The sequence below is a fragment of the Rhinolophus hipposideros genome (assembly GCF_964194185.1).
Source record: "Rhinolophus hipposideros genome assembly, chromosome: 5".
Taxonomy (NCBI): Eukaryota; Metazoa; Chordata; class Mammalia; order Chiroptera; family Rhinolophidae; genus Rhinolophus; species Rhinolophus hipposideros.
The window spans coordinates 38,691,753-38,709,939 of record NC_138051.1 but is presented as its reverse complement, the minus strand read 5'-3'; the positions used below and the strand labels follow the sequence as shown (position 1 = coordinate 38,709,939).

The following is an 18,187-nucleotide window of genomic DNA, read 5'->3' as shown; positions in this document are numbered from 1 at the left end:
ACACTGTATCCACTGGCCCGACACCAAGTAACAGGCCTTTCCAAAACATATGTATAGTCCAACTTACCAATTGGTCTTTTTGCTGGAACAAACGCCTTCAGATTCTTCCCAGGGTGATTTGCTGTAGTGCCGGAGGATGCCGTTTTGGAAGTGGGTGTTGAAGGCAACAGGGTACGTGGTTTCCTGGATGCAGCCACCTTGGCATTGGATGCTACCTTGGAGATGACAGTACTGAGGGTTGAGAGGTCCAGGACTGAGGGTCGCAACCTGCCTGTGATATAAGCAGCTAGCCTATTGGCTGGATGCAATGCCCCCATCTGTCCCAATAGCAACTTAGCCTGCGGGTAACTCTTACCATTAACCTGAAACAAGTGGCAAAGAGAAATTCTGTAAAGATAAAATTCTCTCGCTAACTCATCTCCCTTGACAAGGGTTTCATTGTTACAAGGTTTTAAAAGTCTATTTTTTTAGATTTAAAGGGAAAAAGAAATGGACTTCTCCCATTTGGCATAATGAGAAGGTATCTAGGAGGTGCGAAAAAAAAATTCTGTCACCTGATAGTCTGAACTAATCTCATCCTTCATTTTAATAATTTAGAAACAGAACCTTAGAAACTCATCATATCTGCATCCTAGATACGTGAAAGATACAGTTAAATCTCAGGAATCATCCAATTGTTTTACTTGTCAATAAGCAATTCTGGTTACATTATTAACAATCATCAGCAAAAAATGAGTAACTATGTTCCACAGAATCTCTCTGACAAGACCAGAGGAGCATACTGAAGGCCTCTCACAAGGGTGTTTGCAAGCATACTTCACATTTGGGAAATACATGGTGAGTGTACTTTAAGTTATGCAAAAGTCATTGTTACAATAGCCTAAGTCACAAAATCACCTCAGTTTTCGGTTTTCTAAAAACTTAACTTTGAAGACATTGTTTTCATCTCTTGAATAAAACTTGGGCTCAAGATTAACTGCTAGTAGAAACTCACTGTAATTTTAGAAATACTAAATTGTCAGAAGAAAGTAAAACAATGAATGAAGTAAAGGTTCTTCTCTACTGCCTGAGTTGATGGACTGCCCATCTCCGGGAGCAGGACAGTATTTTGTTTGTTTTGTTTTTCGAAGAAAAAACAAACAAAACAAACCTCCCGAGTTTCTTACCCATGTTTTCTAAGTTATATTGCTGGATGGCTAGAGCAGATATTCTTTTCTGTCCCTCCTTTACATCATTTAAAGAGGGAAGTAGGGGTAGACTGAGGTTGAGAAACTCCTTCTCTTTAAGTTAATAGGGAACTGGTAAGGAGAACAGCTACAGCAAGCCACTCTCTCTCCATAGACACAAAACATAACTAGTTTTTGCTACTTAAATCAAATTGTGATTATTACCAAATAGATCAGGAATATCTTTGCCTCGGTTTGGTATAAACATGATCTTTCCATCCTAAAGTAAACTTTACAGTAGTTCAGGTCCCTACTGCTCCTTTGGGACTTGGACTGAAGACCACTCGGCAGCTTCCCCAAAGCTTACAGTGGCCTGACTGCTAATGCAAGTTCGCATTTTATGGTGGCTTTCTGAGTCCAAGACAGGGGACGAGAACAAAATTCTATGCCTGTATTTTAGGGAGTCTAGTCTTTCTAGAAATGATTTCAGGTAAGCCTCTGCTCTCAAAGTATCAATCAACAAATAAGGAGAAAACACTGTTCTCCTCATCATTAAAGAGTTTAAGAAATGCCAACAGAAGCAGTTACATAGGACCACCAGGAATAAACTGCAATAAGAAGTTTTTAATTAAAGAGATCAGCCATATTATTATTAGGACAGTCCTTAGCCCAGGGCAGTGGTCAAGCTAATAAAGTCAAATAACCGTAACAATGTTAGATACTTCCCCATATTTGCTACTCTGATATAAAAGTGCATTTAATGTCACTGAGCAAGAGGAGAAAACTTTTTTGATTATGATTACATTTTAATTCAGAACTTCTCTTTCAAAGGATTTTCTACATGCCAGGGTAATTTTACTAATATAACCTGCCTGAATTACTAAACAATAAGGATAGAGATATTTGTCCTACAACAATTATACTGGCAAAACTCCTCTATGAATCAGATAAAAGAAAAAAGTAAATTGTGGCTCATTTAAAAAATTTTTTTTACATATTTAAATAATACCCTACTAAATTTTTCTCCAAGTTTCCAAACATATACTACCTATTTTAAAAATCAATTTCACCCTGTTTTGTTTTGAAAGCTATCTGCTAATAATCCCAAGAACTAAACTGGATCCCTTACTATCCTTGCTTCGTTGTCAAAGTATCACTAGAGCCCAGATAATAAAGTTTAAGAGGAGTAACTTTCTGGGAACACTAGGAAGAAAATTATTAAGAATAAAGGGCTCTACATTTTTTATAAATGTGCCAAAACTCGTTCCAGGCATGCATCTAACCTAGGCCTATTACAAAAAGATGATTTTGTCACCCAGTTCCCAAGAAATGTGAAGATAAATGACATAAGGCCCACAAAGGGCTCTGAAAAATCAAGATGTTACCTAAATGCAAAAAGGTGCTACATCCAGATTAAAGATAATTCTCACCTGGATAAGCCCAGATGTGCTTGAACTGGGTTTACGTTTATAGGCCACAAGCTTCCCTGCAGGAGAAAGCCCTGCATAAAAGGGCAGACCTTTGCCTCCATGTAATCTCTCCCTTACTGAATCCAGCGCATCTGTCTGCACAGGAGAGATATCATCCATTTTCCCAGGGGATAATGGACCATCAGGAGTCTCTGATCCAGATTTCTCAGCCATATCATCTTGATCTTGACATGATGGCATAGAGATTTTCACACGAGAAGAATAAACAGGGGGGTTCTTCTCACCCCGGCTCTTTCGCTGAGAAGCCAACTCAATGATGAAGCTGCCCACCTTAAGTGACTGTGGCATGTTGCTATTGATGTGCTGGGATAAGATGCTCAAAATCTTGTTCCGATCCTCCTCCCAGTTGCAGTCTGAGATGATTTCTATCAGTTTGGTGGGACCACCAGGTGACCTCTGATGCACATAGGAGGTAGAAGAGGATTCCCCTTCATTGCAGGAAGACTTCCAGCTCTTTTCTGATAAAGAATTCAAAGATATTCCGCATCACAGCATTTTGTACTAAACTTTGAAAAGACTTACTTTCCCTGAGTTCTCAGAAAAGTGCCAGGGATATAGAAATTCAACAGTTGCCTTGTGTCTCATTCCCATGCCCTTTCAGTAGTAATTTAACACTCATAATCTGGGAGTTTTCCAGGAAAAAGAAAGATTCTAGAGAATCAGACTACAATAGTCTTCACTATCCTGCTGACTAGGCTCTTGAATAAAAAGGGAGCCCCAATTCAGACTGCTCTAAAAAGCCGTAACTATTACATGAGAAAGTGTTATCTTGCAAACAAAGCATGACCTATAATGAAAGTTAAGCTTATTTGGTGTTTAGTGCTCTGCTATCCATACATGCAATGCAGATACTTGCAAGATGTTTTACAACATGTAGTAAGTAGAGTCAATCCTAAAGAACAGCAAGAGAGTGTTCTCTGTGTAGTTTTTTAAGTGCACTCTACCTCTAGTTTCTACTGCTAATACTTCTAAATTACTTTTGTACCTCTAGATATGACTGCTTCACTTCTACATTATATGAAAATTACTCAACTCACCACATTTTATGTTCATGGCAACATGTTACCTAGATGTATATTTCACTGGGCACTTAGTTTGCTACAGCAGAGTCTCCCAACAAAAGTGTTCCAGTTACAGGTACATCAGGACAGAGATCCCCTCAGCCTTCAGGGAGGTCATGCGCGCTATGGCAGGATCCTTCCAGCCCAGCTGCCTCCTTCACTTGCCCCAGTGTGCTTATGGAAACATTTTCCCTGTTTGTATATACCATGCCATCAACAAAAAGAAAAACAAAGTTGGGAAGCACTGCTGCTTAAGTGTCTAAAGTCTTAGGAAGCAAAACCAAAAACAGAGGTAACTCCCTAGACACTACTACTCATCAAAGATCTGGCAGTAGCCTGTTACATAAATGAGCAATTTTCCTTCCTTTCTCCATCTGTACTTCTCTAATAGCAATAGCTATTGAGAACCTGAGGGAAAATTTCAATATTTAATGATGTCAATGTTACTGAGGTTTGAAAAGAGGTTTAAGGGCCGGCCCGGTGGCTCAGGCGGTTGGAGCTCCATGCTCCTAACTCCGAAAGCTGCCGGTTCAATTCCCACATGGGCCAGTGGGCTCTCAACCACAAGGTTGCCAGTTCAATTCCTCAAATCCCACAAGGGATGGTGGGATGGTGGGTAGTGCCCCCTGCAACTAAAATTGAACACAGCACCTTGAGCTGAGCTGCCGCTGAGCTCCCGGATGGCTCAGTTGGTTGGAGCACGTCCTCTCAACCACAAGGGTGCCGGTTCGACTCCCCGAAAGGACGGTGGGCTGTGCCCCCTGTAACTAGCAAGGGCAACTGGACCTGGAGCTGAGCTGCGCCCTCCACAACTAAGACTGAAAGGACAACAACTTGAAGCTGAACGGCACCCTCCACAACTAAGATTGAAAGGACAACAACTTGACTTGGAAAAAAGTCCTGGAAGTACACACTGTTCCACAATAAAGTCCCATTCCCCTTCCCCAATAAAATCTTAAAAAAAAAAAAAAAAGGTTTAAAAAAGAAAATCACTGACCTCATCATAAATGGCTCTTACAACAACATACTATATCAACGAATAAATTTTATTTCTCAGAACAGGAGTGATAGACCAAATAACAGGAAAAAAATTTATCTGCTGGCTCTATTTTTAAGAGACGCTAACAGGGTAGGTGGACATATTCTGGAGTGGTAGTTCTGGTTCCCCCGTTTTTATTATAATCCACACCTATGTATTTACTATCAAATCGTAAGATCTCACTTTCATGCTGACCTTGTGATTTATCAGAATCGTCCTCCAGGTCACAGGTAATTGGTTTCAAGGGCTGCTGTTCCAAATTGGGCTCCTGAAGAAGGGAATGACACAGAAATACTTCAATTCAACGCATATTTAATATCAACAGAGACTAGGACATAAGCATTAAATCTCTCAAAGAAGCCTGAAAACAGTAGAAAGGTTAAAAGGACAACAGCTTTGTATCTATATGCACAGCTGCATTACTATCATATTATACAGCCCGTGGCAAAAATAAGTAGTCTTGTTCTGTAATGTACTTAATAGTGACCGAGTCACCAAGAAAAGAATTTACATTGTACTTTATAGTAAAGATGAAAAAATATTTGATGTTTAATAAATATTAACCCAGCTGAAATAAACTTCAGTTATTTAGAAAATTCACCTACATACAAAGATATAAATCCTAGTAACTATAGTTAAATGACTTAATTAAAACCAGAAATGTTTAAACCTTTAAAAATTACCATTAAAAAGAATAATGGGGACAGTTCTCTAGAATTGGTGTGCAGAGGTGTCGCAGACTGGACATCGGGGCACGGTGACCGGAACACGCTGTCCGGATGAGTCGCTGCCCAGAGCCCTCCCGCCACTCCTCACCCCACCAGGTGGGGAACTCGGGATACGGCCCTGTGGGGAGGAGTGGCCAGCAGCTACCCCAACCCATACAGGGCGCGCACACTGCCCCACAGGCCCACCTGCTATGTCTACACAGGAAGTCGCTTGTCCTCTGGATATCAACCGCTGCCCCCGACCCAACGTCCCTGACCCATATACCCCGATGCCCCGTAATCCCAATGCCCTGTAATACTGAAGTCCTCTTATCCGACGGCCCCCATAACCCCAACACTCCCCTAACCTCTACACCCCCTAATCCTGCTGCCCCCACAACCCGATAGTCCCCCAAACCCAAATCCCGTAATATCCGTTTCCTAACCCAGACACCCCTTAGCCTGCCATTCCCCTAACTAACAAACAAACAAAAAATTGGTAGGCAGAGAAACAGATAAATTGAAATACACATCAAGTAAGCCTTCTCTGACCCGTAAGAATTACTCTGAACTATTCTGATAATAATGCAAATCTAACACCAGCAACAGGGAACTAAAAGTTAAAAAGAGAAATTATGCAATAAGTTATTCACCTTGGCACTACAGTTCTCAGGACTAGAATGACATGAGCCCTGATGCTGAAATGATGGGGATGGGGATGGTGATGGCTGTCTCTGTTCTTTTTTTCGTTCATATACTCGAACTCGGGCACAAGTCATCATACTTTCAAAGTACAAGTAGACTGGATCTTTGTCCTCTTCCCGAATCTGTAAGTTTCACACAACAAAACATTCCATACATTGGGGAGAAAAGTCTCCTGGACTCCAAAAGTAAAAGGATGTTTAAGTTTTCTTTCTATTACATCACTCGAAATTTTTAATTGTAAACTTAAAAATTAAATAGTACAAATACAGTTCCTATGTGCTAAATGTTGGGGAAGTCAGAAAGTCTCGGGTTCTCTATCAAGGAATTTCAGAACCCACCAGAGCAGTGCTTGTCAAATGATCTGTGGTAAAGGACACATTTCTTAGTTACTAGTCTAACACCGACTAATACTTTTGTAAAATACAAAAGTAATTACTAGAAGAATACAAACTAAATTACTAGAAAAATAAAACACATGTGAAATACAAGCCCAAGCTTTTTAGTATTAGATTTCATAGATATAAAAAGACTATTAACTTGCTGTAAAATTTTCTAAATATTTACGATTATTTTCTATATGTACTTATTTCACCACAGACTGGTAAAAGTTTTGGATCAGCACTGGTACAGAGATCACAATGAATAGCATTGTGGACCTTTCTTCAATTTAATTGACTGGGAGGATTGAAATGGATTTAATAATCAGGACTGTTTATCAGCTTTTTTACCTATCAGTCTTCACATAGTCATATCAACTGTTATTTTTAAGCTTTGAACTTTACTATTATTATTATATAGAGGGTGCCAAAAAATGTATACACATTTTAAGAAAGGAAAACTCTATTAAAGTTGTAATACTCAATATATACTGATAAGAAAAGATGAATACAAGTCAGGTTTGACTTCTGCAATTACAAGAGGTGCTCAAAGTGGTTACCATCAGCGTCCAGACACTTCTGATTATGGCCAAGTACTGCTTGAGCAACGTTGACCAAAGTGTCCATTGGTATATATTTTTTTGGCACCCCCAGTACGTAAAGAAATTTGCTTTAAGAAGATGACAATTATTTTTAAAGCCTTTTCTTAATGGTTTTCTACTAATATATACTACACCTCAATTACTCAATATACTACACTACAGGAATAAGAGTATCTTTAACAGAGTTTTGCAAGTCATGTTTTTTTTAAAAAGCCAATCTTTATATGATCTTCCTGAAAAAAAGTCTGGCTACATTTAAGAATTACTACTATTCGCCTCTATTTTTATGACATTTTTTAAGTGTTAGCATCTAAACTGATTAAATAAGAAAGGAGGTGGCTTATTACCTGAAAGCAAAATGATTCACAGAATGTAAACCAAAAATCTGGGTGAAAACCATCATCTTTACAAATGATTTTTGCAACTTGTGATAGAAGACAGATAAAACTCCAGACTTACCACAGGATTGGGTTTGGGAGTATATGCTCGTGCAGGTTTAATTCCAGTGAATAGTTTGCCCTTCACAGTAGTAGGTAAAACTTCTGGTTGAGGCAACAACAATGGTTTCGTAGGCTCGATGACAGAAGGCGTTGGGATATAAACTGGCTCTGGATCTACTTCACCTTCTACTTTCACCCATAATGGATAATGCCGAACAGGCTGTTCAGGCTCTGTTTCACATATAGCTTAACAAAAAGAAGGATAAGATTTTAGGTTCTTTTGGCAACAAAAGTTCACTGAGGTACTGTCAATACAAAATATGCTCCCTCATTAAAAAAACAGTGATTCATTGAAACAATCAGATACCCCTAAAAAACCTTTAGTTGCTCTCATGCATCTTAATATATTCATCTATTAACCAAATATTTGTTGAATATCTATTATAAATCAGATACTGTTTCAGGCTCTAGACTGAACACAGCCATGAATAAAACAAAATCCTTGCTCTCACAGAGTTTATAATCCAGTAGGAGAAAACAAACTAATAAACATAATATCAAATAATAAGTGCCTCATAGAAAAATACAGCAGGGTAAGGAATAAGGAGTTAACAGGAGATGCTATTATATTTAGCACAGTCAGAAAAGGTTTTTCTCTGTTATCCTGGAAAGATAACCATTCTATACTATTTAATTTTACAACAAATATTTGTTGAACCTTACTACGTAACTATTCTAAGCACTTAATATGTTTTAACTCATTTGACTGCCACAATACTCCTTGACAAATCAGTGCTATTTTATAGAAGCTGAGAATCAGAATAATCTAACAGAAAGAGGCAGAATCAAGGAGCAAACCCAGTCAATCTGACTTCAGAGACTGAGCTGTTATACGATAGCCTGAACTCAGCATAGGAGCAAAAATACATCAACTGAAAAGCAGTGAAACCCAAATAAGATAAAATCATACTATCAAGCAGTTCTATACAAAGGAAAACATTCATTGATTACTTAACCAAATTAAATGGAGGCTCTAAGAGGCTTCTGACTTTATTCTTTAACCAAATTAAATGGATCTAAGTTAAGAAGCTTCTGACTTTATTCTTTAACCAAACTAACCATCCATAGAAGACAGGTACAGAGAAGTGAACACTGTATTTTGCATTTTAATGGTCAGTCCTCAGAGAGGATATAGATGATTCTAAGTCAAAAGATCCAAAATCTTTGCCAAAAGTCATATAAAATGTAACTAAGCAGCATTCACACTTAATTCAAATAATCTTTCATAACAAAGGAGAATCCAAACTGCTACCTGATTTCATAAGAAGTTTATTTGCTCTGAATATTAACACCCCACTAGAAAAGAACGACTTTGTTTAAAGGGCTCCTATAGCTAACATCATTCGGAGCATAACCACTAAATGTTGAATAAAGGTTTAAATATTAAAATGGGGAGAAAAAATCTTCAGAGCTAGAAAGTGACTGACCCAATTACTTGGCTAGCTAGCAGTCTCTGTTATCCAACATTTACAATCTAGCTTAGCTCGTTGATCACATAATTCACAAAGGCTTCTAAGACCCTCATATTCATTTATGTATAAATATTTGAATGTTTACTATGAAGATCTACTAATGAATAAAACTGGCAAAAATCCCTGCCTTCATGGAGCTTACATTTAAGTTGGGAGAAAGAGAGTAAGACAGGTAATAAACAAAAAAATTAGAGAGTATGCTGGATTGTGGTTAAGTGCATACGAGTAAAAGCAAAGCAGAAGAGAAGGGAAATTAGTATGTAGTTAGTATGTATGAGTACTATTTTAAGGGGGAGCAATTTTAAAAAGGGTAATCAGGGATGCCCTCACAATAAAGGAGGTATTTACAGAGGTTCTACCACTCATTTGGTAAAAACTTTACCGTCTAGTGTTGCTAATTATTTCATATACATATTCTATTACAAAAATAAAAGTGCCTTCAGGGCAAAGAGGTCTCTCAATCATTTTTAAAGATTTTTTTTAAGCTTCCATAAGCTAAGAATTGTATTAAAACTCCCTTTTTATCTTTTTCTTTTGAAAATAATAGCTACAGGGCAGCCGGATGGCTCAGTTGGTTACAGCCAGTTGGTTACAGCGCGAGCTCTCAACAACACGGTTGCCAGTTCAATCCCCCATGGGATGGTGGGCTGCGCCACATGCAGCTAAGACTGAAAAAAGTGACTGGACTTGGAGCTGCGCTGCGCCCTCCACAACCAGACTGAAGGACAACGACTTGGAGCTGATGGGCCCTGGAGAAACACACTATTCCCCAATAAAATTTTAAAAAGAAAAAGAAAATAATAGCTATAAAATACACAGTACAGTACTTCTGAAGAAAAGCTCTTAAAAACATCTTACTCCCTCACAGGGAATCGAAGACAACTAAAGTTTCAACTGTGGAAAACCATAAAAGGGGCTGATTGAGAAGGGTAGAGAGTTCAGTTCTCTTAGGATATGTAAGACTGAAGCGACAGCAACATAATCAAATAGGGTAAACAATACGAATCAGGACTGTCATTGGCAGACACTACATTGAAGCCATGAAAATGGACAGACTCTCCACAAGTCTAAGAACAACAGACCAATTCCTCATACTCCATTACCCCCTTATCCACTTGATTCTTTTACGCATTCTGGGCTCCTGTTCACAACACATTCCAGATCCTCCTACTTTTCACCTGAAACCCAGAAAAGAGGAGCTAGAAGAGACATGATTAAGGGGATAACCTGAGTAGCATACATTCACAGAAAACAAGAATGGAAACCTGAAACCTGTTTTAAGAAAGAAGTGGTTACTATCCCCTTACTTCTACACAACTGCCTAATATGTATTACTTGCCCAGAGTCCCCTGGCATTATCACTCTGGCTTCTACGTTCCCAATAAGCTTTTTGTTCATGACACTTAAAACATTACAGCACTTTTGTTATTGTAGCACTTAAAATTACAGTAAATACGTATGTGTTTACCACACACCTGTTTCATCAAATTGACAGTAACCTCTTAGAGATGACTTTTTTTTTTTTATTGGGGAAGGGGAACAGGACTTTATTGGTGAACAATGTGTACTTCCAGGACTTTTTTCAAGTTGTTGTCCTTTCAGTCTTAGTTGTGGAGGGCGCAGCTCAGCTCCAGATCCAGTTGCCGCTGCTCGTTGCAGGGGGCGCAGCCCACCATCCCTTGCAGGAGTCGAATGGGCAAACCTGTGGTTGAGAGGACGCGCTCCAACCAACTGAGCCATCCGGGAGCTCAGTGGCAGCTCAGCTCAAGGTGCGGTGTTCAATCTTAGTTGCAGGGGCTGCTGCCCACCATCCCTTGCGGGACTCGAGGAGTTGAACCCGCAACCTTGCGGTTGAGAGCCCACTGGCCCATGTGGGAATCGAACCGACAGCGGAGTTAGGAGGCTGGAGCTCCAACCGCCTGAGCCACCGGGCCGGTCCCATGACTTCATTTTAATTGTCTGTATCTTATCTCCTCTCACGCCTGGCAGTGTCCACAGGTGTTTCATAAATGGACAGTGTTAGAGATGGAAGTCCCAGAAAACTGCTATGCTAATAATCAGGATACTATGTATCTCTTCCTCCCAATTTTGTGTTTCATATCTATTTATTGTGAAATATAATACTCATAAAGTATAGAAACAATGTATATACAGCCTAATACATAGTAACAAGTATACAGTCATGTAAACACCATACAGGTCAAGAAATGGAATATTACCATCAACCCCGGAAGCCTGTGCATGCCCTTTCTCAACCACAATCCCCTCCCACAAGAGTATCACTTAAATGATAGCCACCTTCCTGCTTTCCATTTTTAACACCAAAGCACATGTCACAGCTTAATTCTGCCTGCTTGTGCAATTTATATGAATGTAATCAGAGACACACACTTTTGCTTAGCTTTTTCTCTTCCACTCAACACTGAATTTGTAAAATACATCTCCGTTGTTGCACATACCTGTAATTCATTTATTATTACTGTTATACTATTCCACTGATTATTCATATTACTGTGTATTCATTCTACTGTTATTAGATATCTGGAGCTGTTTGCAGGTTTTAGCCATTGTGAATCATGGTGCCATAAACATTACCGTACAATGCAGTTCTTCTGGCTACTTTGGAGTCAAACTACTAGAGCAAGGGCATGTGATATTGTCAAATTATTTTCAAAGTGGTTATTATACCAATTTATATTCCCATCAACAGTGTATGAGAGTTCCCATTTATCAACATTTGATATTATCACAGGATTTTAATAACCATTCTGACAGGCATGTAGTAGAATCTTGCTATCAATTTAGTTTGCATTTGCCTGATTACGAACAAGATGTTCAACATCTCTCTTTATGAAATACATCAAAAATCTTGTCCATTTTTTATGGAACTGTTTAATTCTGAGTAATTTGTGGACTTCTCTACATATTCTGAGTACAGGTCCTTAGTTAAGTATTGCAAATATCTGTTCTTTCACTATAGCTTACGTTTTCACTAGCTTATTGTCTTAAAGACCTGAATTTCTAATTTTTAACTAATCAAATGTATTATCTTTAAGGACTGGTGTTTTCTTCTGTCATGCTTAAGAAATCTTTTCCTAATAGGAGGTATTATGTCATATTATTCTTCTATATTATCTTCTAAGAGTTGTATTGTTTAGCTTTTCATAATTAGGTCTATAATCTACCTAGAAATTATTTCTATGTATGGTGTAAGAACTAAATAAAGTTTTGTTTTTCCTTATATAGAATATTCAATGATTCCACCACCATTTATTGGAAAGATCGTTATTTCCTTATTCCTCTGCCATTTTTGTCAAATGAAGTGTCAATATATGTTTGAATCTACTGTCACCTCTCTAATCTGTTCTACTGATCTGTTGACTTTATATTCAAGCCAGTATTCACCTGTCTTAAATGTGATAGTTTTTAAGTTCTGACATCCAAAAGAGGAAGTCCTCCCACCTTGTCATTGTTCAAGATTGCCCTGGCTATTTCTAGGTCCTTTGCATTTCCATATAAATTTTGGAATTAGCTTTTCAAGTTTCACACAAAGAGCTGTCAGTATTTTTATTAGGATTGCAATGAAATTGCAGATGAAAATGAGAAGTGACACCATTACAATATTCACTTTGCTTGCTAACATTTTTAATTAAGGATGGACCTGGAGAGGATTGTGGGAAGATAGGAGAATAGGTAGCACAAGGAAATCAACATCCCCTTCTGAACAACAATTGCACTGGCAGAATTTGCCTAATGAAGCTATTCTGGAACTCTGGAGTTTGTTGAAAGTTTGCAACTTCCAAGGAAAAGACTTGGACAGTAAACTGTCACTAATTGATCAATTTCCACTCTTAGCACAGTAGTAACTACCCTTTCCCCACCCCCCAGAAACAAGGTAAAAAACTGTGCATGTGTTCCTGCAACAATTTGCACAAAACTTATGAGAGCCACAAGTGGGGGGAAAAAGGACCCTGTCCTCCAAATATGAGGGGGTCTCTGCTCTGATTGCTGGTTGCTGTTTCTGATCACAGAGGTGAAGACAAAGAGGCAGGCAGCTGTTGTTGTACCTCCTCCCTATTGTTACAAGCCTTTACCCCTCTGTTTTAAGTGACTGCCAGGGGATTCAGAGGGCCAACACCCTCCCCCTGCTTCATTTTCCACATTTTCCCCTTTCAGGAGCCAGATATTAAAGATTAAAACATTCAAAAACAACTACATATTCAAGGAAAATTAGGAAGTGACTATGTACACCCAAGGAAAGGCTCAGAAAAGACCTGAGAAGACCTTAAACTTACACCTCAGGCTGACTCTCAGCACAAAGACAGCTTGTAACAATCAAAGAAACAAAAACACTAACCAACAAACAAATCCTGTGGAAGGAGAATCACATTTCCAGAGTACCACATTATTAGATTCAAATACCCAGTGTTTCACCAAACATCATAAGGCATACAAAGAAAAGAGGAAAGCATAGCCCATTAAAAGGAAAAAAATAAACCAACAGAAACTATCCCTGAAAATGGACCTAACTGCAGGTATAGCAGACAAAGACTTTAAACCAACTGTCTTAAAGATGCTCAAAAAAATAAAAGAAAAATGTGGAGAAAGACAAGAAAACCTTATATAAAGAAAATGGAAATATCAAGAAAGAGATATAAAACATGGAAAGAAACCAAAACGAAATCCTGAAGCTGAAAAACACAAAAACTACAATGAAAAATTCACTAGAGGCATTCAAAGACCTATTTAAACAGGCAGAAGAAAGAATCAATAAACTTGGAAGATAGGACAATGGAAACTATGAAGTTGAGGAACAGTAAGAGGAGACTAAAGAAAAGCAGAAAGCATAAGGGACACCATCAAGAAAACCAGCATATACATCATGGGCGTTCCAGAAAAAGAAAGGGACAGAGAGAATATTTTAAGAAACGATGGCTGAAAACTACTCAAATTTGAGGACAGAAATGAATATAAACATCCAAGAAGATCAACAAATTCCAAGTAAGATGAACTCAAAGAGATCCACACTGAGACACATTATCTTCAAACTTTCCTCAAAGTACCAAGATAGAAATGAATCATCACATACAAGGGATCCTCTATAAAAATGATCAGATTACTAATCAGAAGCTTTGGAGACCAGCAGATAGTGGTAAAAGAAAAAAAATTATCAACCAAGAATCCTGTATCAGGCAAAAGTACCCTTTAAGAGTAAAGGAAAAATTAAGAAATTTACAGATAAACAGTGAGGGAATTCATGACCACTAAACTTCCCTGCAAGAAATGCTCAAGGGATTTCTGGAAGGTGAAACGAAGAGACACTAGACAACAAAATAAAGATCTCACTAAAGGTAAACACATGGGCAACTGTAAAAGCTAGTATTGTTATAAACAATAGTTTGTAACTGCATTCTTTGTTTTCTACAGGACTTAAAAGACTAATAAATTTAACAACAAAAAAATTAATGTGAAAGCTAGTATTACTGTAACTTTGCTTTGTAATTCAAATTTTTTTCTACATAATTTAAGAAACTAATGCTTTTTAAAAAAAATTCGTGGGGCTGGCCCAGTGGCTCAGGCGGTTAGAGCTCCATGCTCCTAACTCCAAAGGTTGCCGGTTCAATTCCCACATGGGCCAGTGGGTTCTCAACCACCAGGATGCCAGTTCAATTCCTCGACTCCACAAGGGATGGTGGGCAGCGCCCCCTGCAACTAAGATTGAACACGGCACCTTGAGCTGAGCTGCCGCTGAGCTCCCAGATGGCTCAGTTCATTGGAGCGCATCCTCTCAACCACAAGGTTGCCGGTTTGACTCCCGCAAGGGATGGTGGGCTGTGCCCCCTGCAACTAGAAAACGGCAACTGGACCTGGAGCTGAGCTGCGCCCTCCACAACTAAGACTGAAAGGACAACAACTTGAAGCTGAATGGCACCTTCCACAACTAAGATTGAAAGGACAACAACTTGACTTGAAAAAAAACAAAAAGAAAAAGAAAAAAAATTCAGTGGCTTAAAACAATAAACACCTATTATTTAAAAAAAAAAAATTTGTACTTTATGTCTGAGGGCACACAATTGTATAAATACGTAATACTGTGACATCAACAACTGAATGGTGTGAGAACAGAACTATAAAGGAGCATAGTTTTTGCATGTTATTGAAGTTAAGCTGGTATAAATTCATATTAGAGTATTATAACTTTAGGATGTTAAATGTAATCTCTACAGTAACCACCAAGAAAACAGCTATAGAATATACATTTTAAAAAATGAGAAAAGAATTTAAACATTTCACTACAAAATATCAACTAAACACAAAAGAAGATAGTAATGTAGGAAATAAGGAACAAAATAGCTATAAGGCATATAGAAAACAAATAACACTATGATGGAAGTCCCTCCTTATCAGTAATTCTTTTACATGTAAATGGAATAAATTCTCCCAAAAGACAAATTGATAGACCTGACAAAAACACATGATCCAATTATGTCCTGTCTACAAGACTCACTTGAGATCCAAAGCCACAAATAAGCTGAAAGTGAAAGGATGGAAAAAAATATTCCACGCAAATAATAATCAAAAAAGAATAGGGGTGGCTTTACTAACATCAGACAAAAAAAATTAAATAAAAGTTTCAATATATCCGGAAGTAGTAACAATTACAAACATTTATACACTTAATTGACAGACCATCAAAATATATGAACCAAAAACTGATAGAACTGATGGAAGAAATACACAGTTCCACAACAGTTGTAAAAGACATCAATACCCTACTCACAATAATGAATAAAAGAAACAGACAGAAAGTAAGAAAATAGAGGACCTAAGCAATACAAAATCAACTAGAGGTAAGAGGCATATGCAGAACACTCTATCCAAAGAATTCATTCTTCTCAAGTTCCATGGGACATTTTCCAAGACAGACCACACAGTACACCCCAAATTAAGTCTCAATAAATTTATAGGTTGGTACAAAAGTAACTGAGGTTTAAAAGGTTAAATAAAAACACAGATGTCATACAAATTACCTTCTCTGACTAGAAATCAACAAAAGAAGGAAAACTGGAAAATTCATTAAACTGTGGAAATTAAACAACACACTTTCTTTTTTTTTTTTTTTTTTTTTTTTTTTTTTTTTTTTTTTTTAAACAACACACTTTCGAAAAATCAGTGGATCAAAGAAGAAATCACAAGGGAAATTAGAAGATGCTTAGAGACAAATAAAAATGAAAACAACATACTAAAAACTTATGGACACAGCAAAAGCACTATTATAGTTATAAATGCTTACATGAAAAAACATGAAAGCTCTCAAATCAACAATCTAACTGGACAACTTAATACAAAAAAACTAAACAAACTAAACCCAAAGCTAAAAAGAAAGAAAATAATAAAGATGAGAACAGAGATAAACAGAAATGAGATAATCAATAAAATGAAAAGCTGCTTCTTTAAAAAGATCAACAAAATTGACATACGTTTACCTAGATGGATTTAGAAAAAAAGACTCTAATTACTCAAATCAGGTGTACTATGCTGTACACCTGAAACTAATATAAAATAATATTGAATATTGAATAATATGAAAAAATAATTAATTAAAAATAAATTAAAACAGAAATGAAAGTGGGGACATTACTATCAATTCTATAGAAATAAAAGGATAATATGAGAGTACTATAAGGAACTATACACCAACAAATTGGATAACCTAGATGAAACAGATAAATTCTTGGAAACACAAAACTTCCCAAGACTAAATCAGAAACCGTGAATCTGAATAGACCTAAAACTGGTAAAGAGATGGAATCAGTAATCAAAAATCTCTGAACAAAGAAAAGCCCTAAACCTGATGGCTTCCCTGCTGAATTCTACCAAACATTAAAAGGACTAATATCAATTCTTCTCAAACTTTATCCCAACTCACTGTATGAGGCCAGCATTACTCTGATACCAAAGGCAGACTAAGACATTACAAAAAAAAAATTACAGGCTAATATCCCTTATGAACACTGATGCAAAATCCTCAACAAAACACTAGCAAACAGAATTCAGCAGCATATTGAAAGGATTATATACCATAATGAAGTGAGATTTATTTGAATTCAAGGATAGTTCAACGTACAAAAAAAATCGATCAATGTAATACATACTAACAGAATGAAGGTAAAAAGTACACGATCTCAACTGATGCAAAAAAAAGCGTTTGACAAAATTCAACACCCTTTCATGATAAAAACACTCAACAAACTAAGAATAGAAGGAAACTAAACATAATGAAGCCATGTATGAAAAAACCAAAGCAAACATCAGCTTTCCCCTTAAGATCAGTAATAAGGCAAAGGTGACTGCTTTCACCACTTCTATTCAACATTTTACTTGATGTTCTGGCCAGAAAACTTGCCAATAAAAAGACATAAAATGCATTTAAATTGGAGAGGAAGAAGTAAAATTTTGTTTAATGATATAACCTTATATGCAGAAAACCCTGAAGATGCCACAAACAAAATTGTGAGAATAAATGAATTCAGCAAAGCTGCAGCATACAAAGTCAGCACAAAAATCAGCTGCATTTCTATACACGAACAATAAACAATCTGGTAAGGAAATCACATAACAATTTCATTCACAGTAACATTAAAAAAAAAACAGGAATTAACCAAAAAGTGAAAGACTTGTACATTAAAACTGTAAAACACTGCTGAAAGAAATTAAAGACAACATACAGAAATGGAATCCAATGCTCATGGATTAGGAGACATTAAAATGTCAATACTACTCAAAGCAATCTAGAGATCCAATGCAATGACTATCAAAATCCCACTGTTTTTTTACAGAAATAGAAAAACCCATTCTTAAATTCATAATGGAATCCCAAGGGACCCTAAATAGCTAAAACAATCTTGAAAAATAATGAAAGTGGAAGACTCACACTTGTTAATTTCAAAACTTACCACAAAGCCTGCAGTCATCAAAACAGTATGTGGTACTGGCATAAAAGCAGACAGACCAATGGAACAGAAAGCCTAGAAATAAGCCCTTGCATAGATAATCAAATGATTTTT

General features: G+C 37.2%; 1 protein-coding gene across 13 annotated transcripts in view; it reads right to left on the bottom strand.

Annotated features, from left to right (window-relative positions):
- The window catches only part of MGA (MAX dimerization protein MGA), a 129,069-nt gene that overhangs the window by 25,201 nt on the left and 85,681 nt on the right, over nucleotides 1-18,187 (bottom strand). For 7 of the 13 annotated variants that reach the window (XM_081049209.1, XM_081049203.1, XM_081049214.1 and 4 more), the window contains exons 10-14: nucleotides 7,607-7,833; nucleotides 6,117-6,290; nucleotides 4,952-5,024; nucleotides 2,597-3,114; nucleotides 68-362 (exon numbers count right to left, since the gene is read on the bottom strand). In XM_081049209.1, the coding sequence (XP_080905335.1) occupies nucleotides 68-362; nucleotides 2,597-3,114; nucleotides 4,952-5,024; nucleotides 6,117-6,290; nucleotides 7,607-7,833 (1,287 nt within the window). The remainder of the gene's footprint in view (nucleotides 1-67; nucleotides 363-2,596; nucleotides 3,115-4,951; nucleotides 5,025-6,116; nucleotides 6,291-7,606; nucleotides 7,834-18,187) is intronic. The other 6 variants (XM_081049211.1, XM_081049212.1, XM_081049205.1 and 3 more) reach the window with 3 other exon arrangements.